Source organism: Carlito syrichta, unplaced genomic scaffold, assembly GCF_000164805.1.
Source record: "Carlito syrichta isolate Samal-C Ts95f unplaced genomic scaffold, Tarsius_syrichta-2.0.1 Scaffold302997, whole genome shotgun sequence".
Lineage (NCBI taxonomy): Eukaryota > Metazoa > Chordata > Mammalia > Primates > Tarsiidae > Carlito > Carlito syrichta.
In genome coordinates, this window is record NW_007247093.1 from 168,866 (window position 1) to 191,276 (window position 22,411).

The 22,411-nt window shown below is 39.0% G+C and overlaps 1 protein-coding gene across 1 annotated transcript in view; it reads left to right on the forward strand.

Moving 5' to 3' along the window:
- The window catches only part of LOC103259745 (receptor-type tyrosine-protein phosphatase mu-like), a 398,088-nt gene that overhangs the window by 141,634 nt on the left and 234,043 nt on the right, over nt 1-22,411 (forward strand). The window contains exon 5 of the mRNA XM_021711999.1: nt 19,754-19,832. Coding sequence (XP_021567674.1) covers nt 19,754-19,832 — 79 coding nt within the window. The remainder of the gene's footprint in view (nt 1-19,753; nt 19,833-22,411) is intronic.

A 22,411-nucleotide genomic window follows, 5' to 3' on the forward strand; every position in this document is an offset into this window, starting at 1 on the left:
ACTACTATATTTCTAATTGCAAAATACGAACAATATTTTTCTGGCATTATGTGTGTATGCATGTGCATGTGAGAAATTTTCTTTTGTGAGCATAGTGCATAAGCATTAATATCCAAGTGATGCATTCTTAGGCTGTTTGGGGGCCTGAAAACTGCGAAAACGTAAATAGGACATGGGTATCTAAAGGTGGTAGCACTCTTGAGAAACCCTCTCTCAGAGTCCAGGGAGTCAGTCTCCCCTAGACCACACCTCTACATTATTATTTAGATACATTATGGAAAATAAAAAAATTAATGGAAGGTTAATGTATACTTAAAATATTAGCACATATTCACACAGTACTTTATTTCTATAAGATGGTTGTCATACTAGTAAGTAGTTTTGATGAAAGTTAAGATCGATCAAGGAACTCTTAAAGGAAGTTTGTATTATAAATTGTTTGAATTGGATTTGAATATCAGCCCTGCTTACTTATAAGGTTGGGCAACTGATTGAAAAACGGTATGAACCTCACTTTTCTAATTGTGGACCTAAATATAATGACTGCACAGAGTGTGAAAATGAAAAGAAAAGCATATGTGGGACATGCTAACCTCTCATTAAATGGTATCAGTTTGTTTCGCCACCATTAAGATTATTATGATTTGTGGAAGATGATTAAAAGGGAAACAGTTAATAGTTGAGTGCTTTCTCCCTGCTAAGGTGCTTTCAAAATGTGTTTAGTAAAGTGTCAACAGATGTTAAATGAAAAAGGGTTCCAGGCAGAAATCCTTTTTGTGAAATAACTGGGTGAGACAAAGTGAACCAAGTTCCTTTCTGCCAGAACATTCCTGAACTGCTATCATGCAATCCATGGAATTTACCCTTTCCTGGACTCATTTGTGTCTTGAGGAATGGTTGCTCTAAGGATGTATTCAGGAACTGCCATGTTGATCTCTTTAGGTCCTTGTTTACCATTACCTCCTGTGGTTTTGTCAAGAATGTTCATTTCTCCCTTAAATCTGGTGACAAAATACTGAGTTATTTTTCATCTTGATCAGGATTGGAGCTTTTCAATTGCTGGTTTTGGGAAGTCAAATCTTTTATAAGACACTGAGCTACTGAGAATTTGTAACACATTAATATGAAAGCCAGTCACACTAGACACAGTGCCTTGTGTACTTTTAATAAACATAGCAGGGCTTCTTGGGCATCTCTTATTTTGATAGTCTTTCTACTGATGTTAAATTATCTTTTATCAGTCATTTATAGTTTTAGCAGAGTAAAGTGTTCTTGCCACAGCAGTCATTTAATGCAGCTTTTACTATTTATAGTAGAATATTCTATAGGTAGGAATCACAGTGGTAACCTGCATGGAATATAGCTAATTGCAGGTTAATTACTGTTAATTAAAACATAAACTGTCAAGTATTTGGTGATTAATACATATTTAATTCCTTAATTAACGGGTCTTAATTGCTACTACTTAGACCTGCCCTTCTGTGGCTCTGAGGCAGTAGGGAAGTGCAGGCTACCTACCTCCCTCAGTGCACCTACTGCCTTTGATTTAGACACTGATGACTTCCTGCCATTTGAAGAATAATGCTTTCCACTCACATTCGCTCTCTTGCTTTATTGTGCTGATGAAAAAAAGATCTGGGCTTTGATTCTACTCCCCTCTGTTTCCTCTCCTTTGCCCCCTCACTCCTGAAGCAAAGGAACTACTGATTGACTTCTTTGGGTTCTGATCACGCATGTACTCACAGAAGCCTCCAGAATCTCGCCCGCACAGCCTTTATCCCTGCTTTTGGAAGACAGTGATTCCGAGTCCAGTCAGAGGCCAGCGAAGCAGTGATCTTTAATATAAATGGTTTCTTTAAAAGGAGAAAACTACATAGGTAGCATGGAAATCCCCTTCCCATGGCTCTCTGTAAAGGGGTGGGGGTGGGGAAGGTGGCAGGAAAAGAGGGAATGAGGGGGAAAAAGTCATCAAAAATGAGTCTTGTTGGTTCCTGGAGCCACCTTGTTAAAACACACTCCTTAGGTAATATCAAGGGGTCCTGGGAGAAGATTAGGAGTGGATTCCAGCTAGACCCTGCTTTGAGTTCTTTGTGTAGAAAGGACACAAAGAACTTGAGCTCTTGGGGGAGGGGGAGAGGGGGCGAGGACTAAACCAAGATTTACCCTTTATCAGTCTAACATCTTTCCTGGTAAATGAGGAGGTGAGGGAATAGGAATGACTGGATCTTACCCATCCCTTCACATTTTTGCTCCAAACATTTGTCCCGGTACAGCTGTCTTGGTACCTATTTCTTTTCTGTATCAGCCTTCAGCCCACTGATTTTACTGGAAAGAATGCAAAGCCACAGTTAAGTGACAGCAGACCCACATACACTTGCTGCTTAGAGATAGTGAATTAGAGTTGATTCAGTGTTTTCCAGATTGTGTTTCACAAATCCAGGTAATGTCAGAAGGCATTAGTTGATCAAATAGGAAGAAACACTGATTTAGACAGTCAGTTCTGTTCTGCAGGCTGCTTCAGAGCCTAAGTATGTTTTTAAATCTCTAGGAAAGAAACATGGGGAGTGTGTGTGTGCCCAGCCAAAGTCTGGGCATCGGTTTGGGCTTTTAAAGAGTATCTCTTGAGTCTAGTGATCCCTGAAGTACACTTGGGAAATACTGAAAAATAGAACATACCTTGACTCTATAAATTCCTTGGCTATGGCCCTTATTCCAAGTGCTAGACAATTGAATTGTTCTGTGTCACTAGACAATGTGGGGAATTTGATGTGGCAATGAAATGTAACTCTCTCAAACAGGAAAGCTAGTCTAAGCAGCTGCCCCTCTACTCTGCAGTTTGTGCTTTAAAAAGACAAATAATATGTTTTAAGAAACCACAGGGGACACACTAGATTGTCACTTTAGTCTTGATTCAGAGCTGCATTTAGGAAGCGGGACAGTTTGTATGATGTTCTTTTTATCTTCAAAGATCATGTTTTTGTTTATTTTTTAAAACTGACCACATCTCTAAATGTCATTCTTAACTTGCGTTTGTTATTTGATGAGCAAGGATAAGTACTTCTTCCGTGGTTTGCCACCTCTGTGTTGTCTGCTATTGCTTGCATACCAGCACTGTCCCTTATAACCTCAAAGCTGTGTTTTTTCCCCTCTACCTTAATTTTTGTGCACATCCTGTTTTATAGAATGAGTACATGAGCCATGAACATATCACATTCTTTTCTAAAGGGAAGAGGAAACAAAAAGTGTGGCAAGTCGTGTTTATTGGTAGGAAAAAACAAGTCAAGCTATTTGAGAATTGGTATAACAAGCACTCATAATAAGCTCCATTGCAAATTTTGCTGTCCTTTGAGTGCCTTGCCTTTCCAAATTAGGTTTTTATTTTATTTTCTGATAACATGTCAATATATCTGAAAAAAGTATAATATTTTGCTCCTGATATCTTAATATGAAATATTTTAGGTTTTGTTTTGACTCTTTAATATTACAGAAACTTTTTATTACCTATGTTTTTATTTTTTATTTAACTCATTTGACAAAAACAAAGTTTTTGTGGATGGGGATGACCCACGTTTGCTTTTTATTTAAATGAAAACCAGACTACTGCATAATTTGTGGAAGGACAGACATATACCATTTAATCCCCTTTGTTCTAGGGAACTAACTAATGACTTCCACCCGCTCATTTTCCTTGGCGAGTATCTGTGTTGGTAAGCAAATCCCCTTTCTTTGCTCACACATGGCAAGGAAACGTGGCCACATGGAAAGCTAATTTTGCTCTTCACTGAAGCAGGGAGGATCAGGGATGCTGCAACATTAAACTGCTTCCCAGTCTCCTGTTTGGCAGGCCTCTGAAGGATAGGCTGATGTCAGACTTTTCACAGGCCAGCATCCAGGATGGTTTTTCATGAACAAATGAGAATACTAGTCAGTGGTTTAACCAGTTACGAGAGCAAGTGTCTTTTTCCAAAATCTCTGAAGGCTATAGGGATACAGCAGCTTGTCTTCTGAGAAATTCATTGAGGGACTGCATGAATATTGATTATTTATATTCTACATGTCCTTATATTTCACAGGTGCAAATAATATAGGGGAGCCATCAGTAAAACAGTACTTTGATAAAAATGAGAACTCAGAGTGAACAAAAACATAATGATAGAGTTTATTCTTGGCTATTTGTAGTGATGTTCTATGAAGTCACAGAGAATGCTGAGTACTGAACTATTGCTTTTATGGGAGATACGGGATTGGGATCCTGTGAGCCTCTGGTCACAGTGTTTTGCTGATGAATAGATAATCTTGTTCTATGTGTGATTCTGTTTTAAAGATGCCATGTGCAACTTATAGTGTTGATTCATTAACATTGAACCCATGGCTAATAGCACGATAATTCATGTCTGACAAGAGCTTCTCTAACATGTATTTTCTCCTTAAGGCTCATCTCAGCCTTCTTGCAAGTAGGAACAGTAGACAGCACTAAAGCACTACACTTGGGGTCGTTTTAAAAAGCAAAATCAACAATAAAAAGCACACAAATGAGAAAATCATGGCACTAAATAGACCACAATAAGGATACTTTTTTACAGTATGAAAACTGAAACAGGAAGACAGAACATTGACTTGCTTGACCTCAGCTAGGAACATGTGCATTGAGTAACCTCAGATTTTTTGCTGCTTTGTGCATGCCCACACATGACCATGAAAGCTTTGCAAGTATTGATTTGGAGGTTACAAATAAATTTTAGGGGATAGACAAATTCACAGATACAGAAGCCATGAATAATGAGAATTGACTGTATTTTCTGTTAAACCAAATCCAAAGAAAAAGGTGATGTATAATTAAGTTTGGTGTTGTGACAAAATTATTTCAGAACAAGATAGATGGTTCTGTGATTCTATCATACTGACCTTTCAAAAAATCACAATTTAGGTTGGGCTAGGAAGCAAAGACATTTTCCTAAAAATGTGTTTGTTTCGGTAAAAACAAACACATTTAATCCACATTTAACTTACAACAAAGAAAGTGGTATAAAATGGGATCTCAAAGACAGCTTTTCATATTAATATGTTACAAATTCTCAGTTCAGTGTCTTCATAGAATGTTTGACATCTAAATGAGTTGGTTTTTATTTTATTTTTAATTTAATTTTCCATAGTGTTTGGGGGCCTATAAAGTAATTACTTTTATGGTTTTGTTTTGGTATATTCCAACTATGTATTAGTTTAAAATTTTGGTAATGATATTACAAGCTTAAATGGCCATCTAGAATACCACACATGTAATATAATTGAAAACAAGCCAAGCCAGGGACAGGGGCTTCTCCCTGCTGTTGCTGCAATCTAAGGCTCCCACATGGAATGCAAGCAATATTGTATTTGGCTGTGATAAAGTATTGCTTTCTTGTTAACCAGGGTAATGACAATGTGTTGGTGTGTCAAGAAGAAAAGCTTTCTCTGAAAACAGGAGGTTAGATAGTAAATATTTCAGTCTTTAGGGGCCAGGCGCTCTCTGTGGCAGTTACTCAACTCTGCCGTATGAAAGCAGTCTTAACTGATACATAAATGAATGAGTATGGTTATGTTCCAATAAAACTTTATTTGTGAACATTGAAATTTGAATTTCATATAATTTTCATGTGTCACAAAATAGTCTTCTTCTTTTGATCTTCTCCCTCCAATGAAACTATAAAAACCATCTTTAGCTTGTGAGCAGTTCCAAAACAGATGGTAGGACAGATTTGACCCATGGGAGATATTTTGCCAACTCTCATCTTAAACTTGAGGTTGTTAAAACTATCATTCTTTCTTGCATGTACATTACTAGGTCAAATAAATGATTACTACATTCCTTTCTTAAATATGGGTGTAGAATTTTTAAAACACCTATATCTGCACATTAAAGGACATATGTATATGTAAATGCCTGGTTGTGTATTCGTGTGTGTGTGTGTGTATAAACTATATATACGTGTACACACACACACACACACACACACACACACACACACACACACACACACGGGGTGCCCAAAAACTTTATACACATTTTAAGCATGACATTCACTTAAAAGATGGTATTGATCAGATGAATGCTAGTGTCACCATGCAACAGGATGGACAGTCAAAGAAAATAGCGGAAGCACGGTCGAGTGAACATCATACTGCACATTGCTATTATAATTCAGTTCAACTTTGAAAAGTAATACATAGATAACATTAAAAAATGTGTGTACCTTTTTTGGCACACCCATATACACACACACATAAGGGGGGGACCCCCCCAAAAAATCTGGAATTATTTTTTGGAGGATGATCCCCTTGTAGTACAGGCTTCCCCTTCCCCCACTAGGTAAGTGCTCTAGGAACCCATGAGCATCAGTGTAGCTGCTAGCCTTGTAGTAAGAGGCTGTGTTTAGATTCAGTGAATTTTTTTTATCAGAAATCTTTCAACATGTTTGCTCATTTTATGATGGGTGATTTATGAGTGTACCTGCCCACACTGTCCTGAGTATTCAGTGGTTTTTGACCAAAAAAATGATAGGACCCCAGTGTCCTACTCTCCCTGTTTCCCTGATGTTGCCCTGAGTGAATTTTTTTTGTTTCCCTGATGAAAAAAGTCCTTAAAGGGAAACGTTTTGCCAATGTGGAAGAGGTGAAACAAAAAAATGGCAGAGCACTAAAAGGCATCAAAATTGATGAGTTTAAAAACTGTTTTGAGCTTTGCAAAATGTGTCTTGATAGGTGTATTGCCTCAAATGGAGAGTACTTTGGAGGTGACTGATGTTTAAACACGTAAGAATAAATATACAATTTTTTGTAAATAAGCTCTGATTTTTATTGAGAATATATATATTCTATCTATCTATCTATCTATCTATCTATCTATCTATCTATCTATCTATCTATCTACCTACCTACCTATTTACCTATCTATCTACCTATTTACTTATCTATCTAGTCGCTTATGCTTTCTAATTAAGGCAGTTTGGTATAATGAAGTAAAATTGACCTAGGATTACACCACAGCTCTGTAACTACTTGAGTCACCTCAGAAAAATTTAACCTTTCTGAGTCAACCTACTCATCCCTAAAAGGGAGTTAATAATTACCTATATCATGTTGTTACCTGGGAAAAAAATCAGATAATATATGCAAAGGATACTTGGGAGATGGATGTGTTTTTTGAATTATTCTTTTTTTATTTTTTAACTTTTTTATTTCAGTAGCTTTAGGGGGTACAAGTGATTTTTTATTACATGGATGCATTTTATAGTGTGAAGTATGGGCTTTGAGTGTACCCTCCACCTCCTCCTGTATACATCATACCTGATACATGATTTTTCATCCCTACCCCCTTTCCACTCTCCCCCTTCTGAGTGTCCAGTGCCCATTATGTTATTCTGTATGCCTTTGCAGTTCCTTAGTTTAGCTTCCACTTATAAGTGAGAGCATGTAGTGTTTGGTTTCTGTTTCTGTGTTGCTTTACATAGGATGATGGTATCCAGTTCCACCCAAGTTACCACAAAAAGATGTTATTTCATTCCTTTTTATGGCTGAATACCATAAAATGAAATGGGGTGTGTGTGTGTGTGTGTGTGTGTGTGTGTGTGTCGCACACACACACGTGTGCACATATTTACCACATTTCTATTATCCACTATTATCCATTTGAGGGACATTTAGGTTGATTCCACATCTTTGCAATTGTGAATTGTGCTGTGATGAACTTAGGAATGCAGGTGTCTTTTTGAAAAAAGGACTTAGTGTGAGACTTTTTCTAGAAATCCAAGCCTTCTAATATGGAAGATTTTCAATATATTTTGTCCATTTGAAAAAAATAAACATGGCACATCCCCAAATCAGTTTCTTATACCTTTCTTTTTTTTTTTCCAGTGATACCATTGGTGTTGTCATGTTGCTGTTTCCTCTGACCTCAGTCTTTTTGGACCTGGATGTTAGCATTTTCAAACACTCCTTTGATTCCTACTGGGTTCTGCATATATTTGTTATACTTTACTAGAGCAATACCTATACTTTCAGTAGAGTAATTCCTTATTTGACAGACACAGACTCTTCTTTTAATTATACTAAACTGCCTTAACTAGCAAGTGTGAGAGACCACACACACACACACACACACACACACACACACACACACACACACACATATATTATATATATATGGGGTCCAATAAAAATCAGAATTTATTTACAAAAAATTGTGTATTTATTCTTACATGTTCAAGCTTTAGTCACCTTTAGAGTACTTTCCGTTTGATGCAATACCCCTGTCAAGACACTTTTTGCAATGCTCAAAACAGTTTTTAAACTTGTCAGTTTAGTGCTTCTACCATTTTTTTGCTTGACACCATTTTTGCTCTTGAAGGTTCCTGTGAGGGCACTGGCTAGAAAGGAGGACATGATGGAACCTTGCCAGATAGCGAGAGTTCATGACAGTGGGAACTTGAACAGATTCTAAAGTGTATTTTTCAGAAACCTATTTCAGATGGGCCTCATCTTTTGAGCTGCATGTTTTATCCCACTTGTTTGTTAGAGAAAACAAAGCCAATCTCTCAATGATCAGATATTCAAAATAAAGTCAGTAGTCAATCTAAGACTGCTCTACAGCATCTAAATTCAGATATCTTTATTTAATCACATTTGTTTCAAAATAGGAAACTTTTCCACTTAAATCATACTTACTTTATAATTGTGGTATGTATTGAAATAGTTGTATACTGAGCTGTAAACTTGATGAGGCAGGTAATAAAACCTGTATTCATAAATCCCTAAAAGTTACTAAGAAAGAACTGGAAAATTTTTTGTTTTAAATAATGCTTCAAATTTTTAAAGAAACGTTTAAATTATTACTTCACACTTGTAACATGTAATCTACCTTTTTATATATAAACACTTGCATGTATGGCATGAGAAGTTTGAGTTTATATATTATATATTAATTATATGCATAAGTGTGTGTAGACATGCACACATAAAAACTTTGACAAAGAGTATTTTCCTCTTCTTGTCTCTGTGATTAGTTTTAAGTAAGTCAGTGCTGGAACTTACCATCTATGAGAAGTTTATGTTCAAAAGTTTCTGAATAACTGAAAAGGGCACGGCATTGTTGTCTGGGTATATTCATAATCTGATGTGGTCTTTCCTTGCTCCCTGATATTCTAGTTGGAAGATTGAGGGTAGCAAATGAAGTTATAGAAGAAAGCATGAGTTTAATTCTTTTGTTGTGGCCTTGTTGTTCAGTCTTCTTGCTGGGAAATTTGAGGTTCACGGACTTGTTTCTGAGCCTCTCTTTGCCTTGAGGCTAGTGGTGAATGAAGGACAAATACTTGCTAGGAGAGCCATGAATTTCTCCCAGCTGGCTGAAACTTTGTACTGAAGATTGTATGGCTGTATCCTGGGCTTCCTGGCTAGTTCTGTGGCAGAGAAGGATCACGTTCCTATGAGTGCCTTATGGTTTGAATCTGTCATTTGACCATTATTGTCTTGTTCTGTTCTTTTGTCATTAACATTCCTTTTCTCTAACTAAAGTTTAATTTTGGAGGGGCTCCTCCAGAGCACGTAGTAAATATTCTGTAATTATTTGGTCTAAAAGATTCAGAATATGCCAGGTACTGTGGCTCATGTCTGTATTCCCAGTATTTTGGGAGGCCAAGATGGGAGGGTCCCTTCAGGTCAGGAGTTCGAGGTCAGCCGGGGCAACATAGCAAGACTTCATCTCTACAAAAATAAAAATAATGGTGTGCAGGCATGGCTACTCTGAAAACTGAGGCAGGAGGATCACTTGAGCACAAAGTTTGAGGTTGTAGTGAGCTATGATCAGCCATGACACTCTAGCCTGGGCAACAGAGCAAGACTCAGAATTCTTTAGTGTTAGCCGGGCCTGCTAGCATGCGCCTGTAGTTTCGGCTACTTGGAAGACTGAGGCAGAAGGATCGCAGGAGACCAGCAGGTTGAGGATGAGGTGGCCCAGAGCGTGCCTCTGCCCTCCAGCCAGGGTGACGGAGTGAGACTCCAACTCAGAAAAAAAAAGAATTCTTTAGCGTAAAACTTCTGAGGGTCATCCATTCTTTGACATAATGGGTGAAAAAAACAAATACAGAGAAGTTAAAGTGGCTTTCCTAGATCTCTAATTTTTGTTGCCTCTTTCACTCTCTTTTTCTTTGATAAGGCCATGGCTATGTATTGGATTAAATAAAATATTATGGATTAAGTTATTCATACATATCAACTTAAGAGTGGATCCCCATGAACGTGTTTGGATGTACACTGTATTCTCAAAGTTAATGCATCCCTTCAAAAAATAATAATTGTATTTTTACTAGAAGTTTCAACCCTTGTAGTTAATAAGATAAAATAAAATTTCTGTAAGAAGGCCAGTTTTAATGAAGAAAGGGCTCTTTATCATTCTGTTCATAATATAGTGCTTATCACAGTGTCTGAAAGAAAGGTGGCACTCAGAAGAGCCTTGGGTTGCATGAAAGAGTAGATGAATGAATGAATAGATGAGAGGGAGGGAGAGAAGGAAGGGGGAAAGGGAGGAGGGAGGGAACACAAATGGAATAAAGAAGACCTGGTTGACATTTCTGGGGTTGCCTCTCAAAAATATGTTTTTATGACCAGAACAACGGTGCTCTTGGGTAGTGGTGGTAGTAGCCATGGAGACATCCCCTCAGCTGTCCCTGTACTACCCATTGTGTCAGAGCAGCTTGCAGAGTCCTGCAGTGCTGGACTTTGCTGCTGTTTGCCTTGAGGCAGGATCTGACTGTTTTCCAGGGGACCTGTTTTGGGGGCCTCTGGACTGCTTTTTGCTGTACTTGCTCACAATATTCTTTTTTTTTTTTTTTTGTACCCTCAATTGACCTCCTATAGATATTAGTAGTAGAGAGACAAATGATTGGAGTCCCACTGCAAGAATATCCATGTATTTCTTCCTATTTCTTGTATCATCAATAAAAGTATATATTAAACTTAAGAGCAGGATGAAGTTGTATTTCATTTCTGTTTTTCCATTGTGCCTCTTCTCTACCCTGTGTATTTTGTTGCAATAGCTTGTAGCACAGTATCATCTAATCTAGCAAGAGTTTCCAGGATGACTTCTTGTACCTGTTGTCTAGGAAGCCCTGTTAGATTTTTCGTTTTGGGCTCTGCTGATTGGTTCCTCCAGTTTTGTGTCTGTCATATAAACACAAATAATGCAGTCCTAGGATCAAAGTTTTTATTCTTCGGGCAGTATGTAGATATGAAAAAATCATATTTGGAATCAGAAAGATTGAGTTTAAATATTTTATCTACAATAGATTCCTTGCCTTTTTGGACAATTACTTTGTATTCAAAGATTTTTCATTTTTTGAAATACAAAATCCTTGATAAATTTTTGCATGAGCTAATAATATAATGAAGTGTGATATCAGCATAGTGCATGCAACATGAGCTTAGTAATGGTAACTTATAATTACTTTTATAAATTGAAATTTTTATGGAGTGAATTATACAGTCATATGCAGTAGTAAGAAATACTGGAGATATTCCTGAGTATGACTTAGCCAGTTTCACTAAATGGTAACATTTTACAAAACTGTATTAAAATATCACAACCAAGATATTGACATTGTTACAATCTAAAGAGCTTATTCAGATTTCTTGTTTTACTTGCATTGGTGTGTGTGTGTGTGTGTGTGTGTGTGTGTGTGTGTGTGTGTGTGTGTGTTTAGTTCTGTATAATTTTGCTACAGAGTAGGTATCCACCACCACGGTAAAGATGCTGAGCAATTCCAAAAACACAAGGATCACTGAGGTTATTCTTTTGTAAGTAAGCCTATCCCCTTCCGCCATGTCTTCCTCCATCCCTAACCACTGGAAACTATTCATCTGTCCTTCATTTCTAACATTTTTTCACTATAAAATGTTATATGAATAGATTCATAGAGTATGTGATATTTGGGAATTGACTTTTTTCACTTAACATAATTCTGTGGAGATTTATCCAGGTTGTTGGGTACATCAATAGATGATTTCTTTTTTATTGAGTGTAGTTTTCCATGCTTTAGAAGGACTTTTGGGCTGTTTTCATTGTTTGACTATTATGAATAATGCTTCTGTAAACTTTTGTGTGCAGGTTTTTATATGAATGAAAGTTTTCATTTATCTAGGCTGTGTTTTAAGACTTCCAGTCTTCATATTATATCATGAGTCATGGACCCCCCAGTGAGACAGTTTCAATCTGTATGTAAATGAAGATTCAAATAATGTTCATGTGGATCTTTTAAATAATAGCCGGAAACTGACACCTATAGGCAATTAATCGGGTTAAAAACATTGATAGCTTTCTTACGAATTTTTTCTCTTTTAATCTCAGTTTCTCTGAATTAGCTCCACCATGTCAAAAAAAAAAAAAAGTTGGTCAGGCTCAGTGGCTCAGCCTGTAATCCCAGCACTTTGGGAGGCCGAGGCAAGTGGATTGCCTGAGCCTGCAGGTTCTAGACTCACCCGGGCAACTTGTCGAGACCTCATCTCTACAATAAATCAAAAATTAGCCAGGCATGGTAGTGCGTGTTTGTAGCTCCGGCTACTTAGAAGGCTGAGGTGGAAGGATTATTGGAGCCCAGCAAGTCGAGGCTGCTGTGACCGGGAGCGTGCCACTGCACTCTAGTCTGGGCAACAGAGTAAGACTCCAACTCAAAAACAACAGCAACAAAAAAAGGTCTTCATTCTTTTTTTAAAAAAAACATTTTTTATTTTAAAATTGTGAGGTACAGTTAAGGATTAGGTAAACAAATATGCATCATTCAGGCACCTTGTTGATAAGGGGTGTCCCCCCATCCCCAGACAGATATTGACTACCGTTAATCCCACCTCCCTTCCCCTCCCTGCCCCCCCCATAATTTCCCACCACTGTCAATCCTTTTCTTATAATATTACGATAGATGTTCAAGGTTCACTTATGAGTGAGAACATGTTATACTCAGATCTTTGTTTCTGTGAGAGATCACTCAGTATTATAAACTCTAGTTCTGTCCAGGTTGCTGCACCGTTTATGATTTTGTTCTTTTTTATGGCTATGTAGTATTCCATTGTGTATATGTACCACATTTTTAAAATCCAGTCCGCTTTTGATGGACAGCATGATTGGTCCAGGTTCTTGCTATTGTGAACAGTGCTGCAATAAACATACATGTGCAGGTATCTTTTTTATAGAGTGATTTGAGTTCTTCAGGGTATATTCCCAGTAGGGGGATTGTGGGGTCATATGGGAGGTCGATATTTAGAGCTTTTAGGAATTGCCACTCTGCTTTCCACAGAGGTTATACTAGTTTACACTCCCACCAGCAGTGTAGAAGTGTTCCCTTTTCACCACTCCTCCCCAGCATCTGTTATTTTTTGAGTTATTGATAATGGCCATTCTGACTAGAGTTAGGTGGTATCTCAGTGTGGTTTTGATTTGCATCTCCTTGATGATTAGTGAGGTTGAACATTTCTTCATGTGTCTGTTGACTGCTCATATGTCTTCTTTTGAGAAGTGTCTGTTCATATCTTTTGCCCACTTAATAATGGGGTTGTTTGCTTTTTTCTTTTCAGCACATTTGAGTTCCTTGTAGATCCAAGATGTTAGGCCTTTGTCAGACATGGACTTGTCAAATACTTTTTCCCAGTCTGTGGGCTGTCTCACTGCTCTCTTGATGGTTTCTTTGGCTTTGCAGAAGCTTGTCAGTTTAATGAGGTCCTACTTGTCTATCTTATCTCTTATGGCCCATGCTTTTCAGGTTTTGTTCAGGAATAGGATGCCAGTTCCAATTTCTATAAGGGTATGTCCTGTATTTTCTAAGGTTCTTATGGTTTGTGGTTTTACATTTAGGTCTCTGATCCATTTAGAGTTAATTTTTGTGTATAGGAACAGATAGGAGTCTTGTTTGAATATTCTGCATGTGGTCAGCCAGTTTTCCCAGCACCATTTACTGAATAGGTTCTCCTCTCCCCAGTGGTAGGTGGAGGAGGCTTTGTCGAAGATGAGTTGGTTGAGTATTTGAGGTTTTGTTTCTGGGATCTCAATTCTATTCCACTGGTCTATATGCCTGTTCCTGTACCAATACCAAGCTGTTTTGATTATTGTAGCTTTATAGTAAAGTTTGAAGTCTGGTAATGTGATGCCTCCTGCTTTTTTTTTTTTTTTTTTTTTTTTTGCTGAGGATTGTTCTGGCTATTCTTGGTTGATTGTGTTTCCATATGAATTCGTACATTGTTTTTTCTAGCTCTGAGAATAATGTTGCTGGTAGTTTGATGGGTACTGCATTAAGTCTGTAGATTGCCTTAGGTAAGATGGACATCTTCACACTGTTTATTCTTCCAGTCCATGAGCATGGGATATTTTTCCATTTGTTTGTATCATCTTTGATTTCTTTAGGCAGTGTTTTGTAGTTTTCATTGTAAAGATTTTTCATGTCTCTGGTTAGGAAGATGCCAAGGTATTTCATTTTTTTTTTTTTTTGGTGACTATTGTGAATGGGATTGTGCTTTTTATTTGGGTTTCTATTTGTTTATTTTTGGTATATAGAAATGCAATTGTCTTTTGCACATTTATTTTATACCCTGAGACTTTGCCGAAGTCCTTTATCAGTGCAAGAAGGCTTTTGACAGATTCTCTTGGGTTTTCACGGTATACAATCATGATGTCTACAAAGCGAGATAACTTTACTTCCTCTTTTCCTATTTGGATACACTTGATCGCCTTCTCTTGTCTGATTGCTCTAGCCAGAACTTCCAATACTATATTGAACAGTAGGGGAGAGAGTGGGGATCTTTGTCTTGTTCCAGTTTTCAGGGGAAATGGTTCCAATTTTTTGTCCATTTAGGAGTATGCTGGCCATGGGTTTCTCGTAGATGGCTTTACTATTTTGAGGTATGTTCCCCATATGCTTAGCCTTTCAAGGGTTATTATCAAGAAGGGGTGCTAGATTTTATTAAAAGCTTTTTCTGCAACTAATGATATAATCATGTGGTTTTTGTTTTGACATCTGTTGATGTATTTAATTACATTTATGGTTTTATGAATGTTGAACCAGCCTTGCATCCCAGGGATGAAGCCTACTTGATCATGATGGATGATTTTTGAGATGTGTTGTTGAATCCGGTTTGCTAGGATCTTGTTGAGAATTTTGGCATCTATGTTCATGAAAGATATTGGCCTGTTGTTCTCTTTCTTTGTTGGGTCTTTACCTGGCTTGGGTATCAATGTGATGTTAGCTTTGTAAAATGATTTGGGGAAGGTTTCATCTTTCTCAATCACCTGGAATACTTTCATCAGGATTGGTATAAGCTCCTCCTTAAATGTCTTATAGAATTCTGTTGGAAAGCCATCTGGTCCAGGGCTTTTTTTAATAGGTAGTTTTCTTATTACATAGTCAATTTCCTTGATTGCTATTGGTCTATTTAGGGTCTTGATTTCTTCTTGTTTCAACCTAGGCAGGTTGTGTGATATATGAAAGTCTTCCATTTCCATTAGGTTTTCAAGTTTGTTTCCATACAAGTGTACATAGTAGTCCTAATGATCTTTTGTATTTCTTCAGGGTTAGATGTGACTTCATCTTTTGTGTTTCTGATTGTATTTATTTGGACTTTTTCTCTTTTTTTCTTGGTCAGTCTAGTTAGGGGACCATCAATCTTGTTCATCCTTTCGAAGAACCAGCTTTTTGTTTCATTGATTTTTTTGTATTATCTTTTTGTCTTCTATGTCCCAGATTTGGGCTTTTATTTTGGTGATCTGGATTCTTCTGCTGAAGTTAGGGTTTTTGTGGTCTTGCTTTTCCAGCTTCCTAAGGTGATTTGTTAGGATCCTTCCATTTTCTTCATGTGCATTTGTAGAGATATGTATTCCCCTCTTACTACAGCTTTCTTGGCGTCCCAGAGATTTTGGTAAGATGTTTCTTCATTTTCATTTGTTTCCAGGTATCTTTTAATCTCTGTTTTGATTTCCTCATTGACGTGGGAGTTTTTTAGCATCATGCTATTTAGTGTCCATGTCTTTGTGGGTTTGGGGGTGCCCTTGTTGGTGCTGATGTTTATTTTTATTCCTCTGTGGTCTGAGAAGGTACATGACAAAATTTCGATCTTTTGAAATTTGTTTATGCTTGATTTATGGCCAAGTATGTGGTTGATCTTAGAGTACGTTCCATGCAGTGATGAGTAGAATGTATATTCTGTGGTCGTTGGGTGGAGTGTTCTGTAGGTATCAATTAAGTCCATTTCGTCAACAGTCACATTGAGGTTCCGGATCTCATTGCTGATTTTTTGTCCTGATGATTTGTGTAGGGTTGTGAGTGGGGTATTAAAGTCCCCAGCTATGATAGTGTTAGACTCAATATCTTTTTTGAATTTTCATAGAAGCTGCTTTCTTTTGTGTTCCGTTTGCTTGAAAATTTGTTTTCCATCCTCTTACTTTGAGATTGTGAGTGTCCTTTCTAGTGAGATGGGTCTCTTAGAGGCAGTATATTGTGCCTGGTGATATTTTATCCATTTTGCCATTCTGTGTCTTTTCAGTGGTGCATTTAGTCCATTTAAAGTCAGGCTAATTATTGAAATGTGAGTTTTCTCAGTGTCTGCCCTCCCAGAGGTCTGGGAGAAACACATGTTCTTCTTTTGGTTTTTCTTCATTTGTGTAGAGTTCTCTCTCTCTCCCCCTTTCCCTCCCCTTCTTTAATTCTTTTTTTCTGGGAAGGTGGAGTTGCTTGTACTTCTTTCGTTCAATCTCCTGTTCTTTCTTATGAGGGTCCTCTGGCTTTGTTCACTTTTGAGGCTGGACTATGGGCTGGGGGTGTACTTTTTGCAGTTTTCAGGTTTAATTGAAGGGGAAGGTGTGATTCAGAATCTATCTGCAGATCCCAGTATCCACCAACAGGTATATGGGCACACTGGAACCCATTTCCTACTGCCTTACAATCTGTCTGTGCAGCAGGGTTTAGGTTTGCTCCCTGGAACAAAAGGAAGTACGAAAAAGGAAAATAATGGAAGAAGGTGGGGGGAGGGCAGAAGGAAGTTAGAGGGAGAGAAGAGTGAGAGGAAAAACAGACATATATACCAACTAACAAGTGAAAAAGAGACACAAGGCCAGAAAAGAGTGAAAAACATACACACAGACAAAATTCCCTAAAGCATACCAGTAATCACATAAAGACTGTCCAATAGAATCATGCCTTTTGATGCGTTTTTCCCCAACACAAACAGGTAGTCTAAATCAAAAAGCAAACAAAATTGAGAAAACAAAGAGTCAAAACATAAAATCAGAAATCAAAATAAGAAACCAGACTAGCTCTGGAATCTTTCCTGAGTGTCTAAAGTCTCTTCAGCTCTGATCTCTAGCCTCTCCCCTTTGCTTTCATTGCTGACAGATAGATTTATTCCAAGCTTGGGTTCGTTCCTTTGGCTTGCTGCCTGAGAGGTCTGCGACAGGCCTGAGTTGCCTGTATCTGATTCAGTGTAGAGGAGGACCTTTTGGCTCCTGTTTAGCGACATTACCTTAGAAACCAAGGTGGAGGTTGTTCGTAGATGGGCGGGGCAGTACAAATCTCTGCCTGGAAAATGACCAAGGTGGGCAGCTCCTCTTTCAAGGATCCTTTCTCTCCACTTGCCCGGGTCCATGGGCGATCCACCATGATGGCCTGTGGGATCAGTGACACAGCTGGGTGCTGGATCTGGCATGCCACCAGTGGCCTGGGTTGGAGAAAGGAGCTGGGAATTCCCTCCTCTGGAACTGAGAGCTGAGAGTGTCTGATCAGCACCTCCTTAAGATACACTGTTCCATTACTCAACCATGGGGTCCCATGCTGGGTTCCTCAGCCAGAGTGGGGACCAGAGCTCCAAAGGGCAGGTGGTGAGCAGTGACAGCAGCTTTGAGCCCCGCACAGGGCACGTCAGCCAGGAATGGAGCTGGTATCTCTGAGGGGCAGGTGCCTAGAGCCTCCCTGGGTGATGGCAGCTTGAAATAGGACTGGGTGGGGGCCCAGAACCCAGGATGGGGAGCTGGAACTCTGAGGAGCGAGCACCAGCCTGCTGGATTGGGCGCCCAGTCAGGGAGAGAGCTGGCAGCGGCTGAGTGCCTGGCGGATCAGCGTAGCCAGCAAGGGAACCCAGATCTCCACAAGGTAGTATCCAAGGGCCACCGGGCGAGTTGTTGTAGCTGGGGAGGGAGCTGGGGTCTCCACACAGCCAGGGCCCGAGGTCGCCTATAGTGGAGCGGTAGCAGCCAAGAGGCCTCAATAGCCGGCCTTGCATGTGTCCGAGGGTCTCCAGGCCTCGGACTGGTATGGCTGGTGGTGGACAGGGGGTGGGGGAAGGAAAGTAAGAGTATTTTTGGGAACTCACTTTCAGAGAATCTCACAGTTCCGCCTATGCTGTCGCTATCTAGTTCTTCATTCTTAGAACCTCAGGGCACATTGTCCTTTTCCTCTCGTCTTACTTCTCCAGTGATCAAGGAATTGCTAAAGCTCTCTTGATTTCACCACTGTAGAAATTTTTGTATTATTCTCCCCTTAATTCATGCCTCCACCATCTGATTTTCAGTTGGCATAGTCTCTTCTCTGTATTATTAATAGGACATCTTTCCAAGTGCTACTGCCCTACAAGCAGAGTCTTCTGAAACCTGACCACAGCTGACCTTTGTGGCCATAGGTCCTGGGTCTCTTCATGGTCATGGTCATGCCCATTTCAGGGCTTTCATATTAGCCCTGGAATGAGCCTTGTCCTCTTAACACTGTTAGCTCATACTCATCTTGCAGCTATTGGCTTAAATCTCACTTCCTCATATGAGGTCCTCTTGGTGTATGTACTTCTACTACCCTATAGTTTTCTTTCATAACTCTTAAATAATTTTTTTCAGTTGTTTAAAACCTATGATCTCACATAGTTCAGTCTTGCCAGAGAATCACCTTCCGAAATGTTATCTAAAGCAATCTAAATTTTGTCATTTCTTCTTGAGGAAAAAAAATCTGAATGTGTGTATAAGGGTGAGTTTAAAATACAGTAAAACATTTAAAAGTCTTCTTTAGGTTTTTACCATAAGCTCAGTATCTTTCGTAATCTTGACTGTGACTCTGGGTGGGGAGTCCTTTCCATTTTCAGAAACTCTTGGACATAGAGCCCCAAAGACTGCTGTTTCCATGACCCTATCTGCCATCCGGGTAGCTTAGTCACTAGCACTCTGCTTTCTCTGCCTACTCATGATTCTCTGAGCTTCCTTGCTTTTGGTTCAGTGTATATGTCTTTGTCCCTTAAGCCCATAAACTATCCTTTCATGATAGATTTTCTCAGAGTAATTGCCCACCTTCTGGTTTTGGAAAATAATTATTACAGTATTATTTTTGTGTGATTATTTTACTAATGTTTGTCTTCTCTCCAAAATTTAAATTCTGTGATCTTGAGGATCTTAATACTTTGTTTTTCACTGTATCTCCAACTCCTTGTAAAATGACTCCAAGCCTCTGTTTTCCAAGTATTAAAAAAAAAAGGACTCATCCATACCAGGTGAGTCCTTATAGTGGGGTGCTATCTAACCCACCCACTGACCTTTCTAAAGACCAATGTGGGGTCTTACTTATCTTTGCAGTCTAGAACCTGGAACATCAACTAGCAGATGTTAGGCACATAAGTAAATGAAGAGTGAGTGAAACTATGTGTTCTATATGTTGGAGATATTTGGTAAAAGTCTGACAAAATGGGTGAATAATATAAATCTTTTTTAATTTTACAGGTGATTTTTGAAGTGATAACTTCTGGACATCAAGGCTACCTTGCTATTGATGAAGTGAAGGTGTTAGGACATCCATGTAGTAAGTTGTCTCTGCTTTTTAACATTGGGCACATCACTGGGGGCTATTAAGTTATGAATTAAGAGAGGGAGTAAAGCCTAGAGAGAAGCCATCCTGCTGGGAGAGTTCCCCAACAAGTCTGTATGTGCTAATTTGCCAGCCCAGGAGTCCAATAACACATATTTCGTGTGTAAATGTAATGGCTTATGTATATCTAAGTATTTTAAAAGGAAAATTATGAATGGGGAGTCAAGAAATGCTTTGCTATGCTCAAACACCCTTGTGAAGAGCCTGTTTACTTGTTGCCTTAGTCTTTGGATCTTCCTTTTCAATAGTAGCACAAGGTTACATATTGAGAATCTGTGCATTTATTCCTAAATCCAGTATGTTTCTGGCACAGTTCCTAGTATTTATCACATAGCTTCAAACTATGTAGCCGCTAAACAGGCCTAGGATATTAAATGCCTAAACCACCTGGGAAACCCCGAAATGGCCTATTTTTCATCTTTTAAGAATTAAGAGCCAGGTACAGTGGCTCATGCCTGTAATCCCAGCACTTTGGGAGGCCAAGGCAGGAGGATTGCTTGAATCCAGGAGTTCAAGACCAGCCTGGGTAACACAGTGAGACTTCATCTCTACAAAAAAATACAAGCATTAGTCTGGTGTGGTACAGCATGTAACCCCAGCTACTCAGGAGACTGAGGTAGAAGGATCACCTGAGTCCAGAAATGCAAGGCTGCAGTGAGCTGTGATCTTGCCTCTGCACTCCAGCCTGAGCAATGGAGTGAGACCCCAACTCAAAAAGAAAAGAAAAAGAATTAGTACTTTAAGTATAATGGTTGATACACACGCGCTTTTTTTTGACATCTAGAGTGAATAACTCTTAACAGTTTGTTGTTTTGTGTGACCCTTTTCCCTTAAATAAATAAAACAGAGCCGATTGCTTGCCCATCTCTCTTTCCCCATGTCCAGGGGCTGTCCCCATAGTGGTAAGCTGCTTGTTGCATTTCACCTATGCAGTCTCCAGTCCATAAGCAGCATCAGAAGTCTTGTGTTGCTTCAAACCAGAAAGGCATTCTACAGAAAGATTATTGGATGGTAAGCAGAGTGCCTGAGAACACTGGTAGTCTAGACTCGGATAGTGAGCAGGCCCCCAGAGTGAGGCTATGCAAGCAGCCACAGTGACCACTCTGGCAAGGGGTTAGGGACGAGGACCCAGGGAGCTGCACTGTGCCTCTGCCTGCCTTACACTTGGAATGTGACTCTTGCCTCCAGTAGCTGGATGTTATTCACTGAGTCTGGGACTTTACATGTTCAGCCTTAGGTGCAAAGCCCTGAGGCGGATTGTCAGGGTGGGCATGCTCGATCATGCCCTTGCTCCCTTTCGCAATTGGTGTGACCTAGGAAAGCAAGTTGTTGGCTTTTTCTGGTCTGTCTTGGGAGCTGGATCTTGACTTCTGCCAAGAAACATACGGTGCTGGGCAGTCAGCACTGAAGATGTCTGTGTGTGTATGTACACGTGTGCTGTATTTCCCATAATCCCTATGCATTTACAGAAGCAAAAAAGTAAGGCTTGCTTTTTATACATTCTAATGAATGGGTTTCCAGCTGTTTACATTTCTCTCTGTTCTTATTTTTTTCCACTTAGCACTACATTTGTTTTAGGTCAATCCAAGATATTCTATCATACATTTTATTATTCTATTCTTTTATGAACAGTAGTGTGTGTCACTCCCCCACCCAGTTTTTCTCTATTAGAAGTATTGTTGCAGTGAACATTGTGGATGTGCCTCTTGGCACCATATGTGAAAACCTCAGTGGAGTATATTCTTAGAAGCTGAATTGCTGGGTTGTAGGGTAGACACATTTTTAATTTTATTAGATACTGCCAAATGCTATGAAAAGTGTCTGAACCAGTTTATAGTCCCACCAGCAATGCATGATAGTTTTATTTTTCCTATATCTTTGCCCAAAATTGATAGTCAGACTTTAAGTTTCTGGCCATCTGAGGGATGCATCCTGCTTTATTTTTAGAATTCTTGGCATTAAAGAGAAACTGGCTAGTTGATATGTTTCATGAATCTCTCCTGATGGCCCCTACCCAAATCATGAGAGTGTCGTTGATAATCTTCAATAAGAGAAACAGAAACACTTGCAGGAATGTCTCAGCTTTTTACTGCATGGCTTTGAATAGATCATTAGGTTCCCTCTCTGTAGTAGTTATAGAGAAGACCTGTGTGGTTGCTACCAGATGAGGGTATTATGAGGCAGATGTTTAATTCCATCCAAAGAGGTTTGCTGTCTCTGATATCTTTATTTGGTGCTCTGAAGCTTGCCAAACATGGAAGTTAATGTATAGCAGTCATCTCATTCATTACTAAGGCAGACATTACTTTTGTGTTGTGATACATTTTCCTTTTCTTATGGGTCAGCAAGACTAGCATGTTCAAGAAAAATTTTTTCTTCCTCTTTTCTTGAAAAGGCAGGAAAATTTGATCAAGGCTGTACCTAATTGAAACAGCAGGGCAAATTTAGGAAGCAGAATACAATTACCTGAGCTGGAGGTTGGCCAAATTCTAGGAGTCATAGCCTCGGGCTAG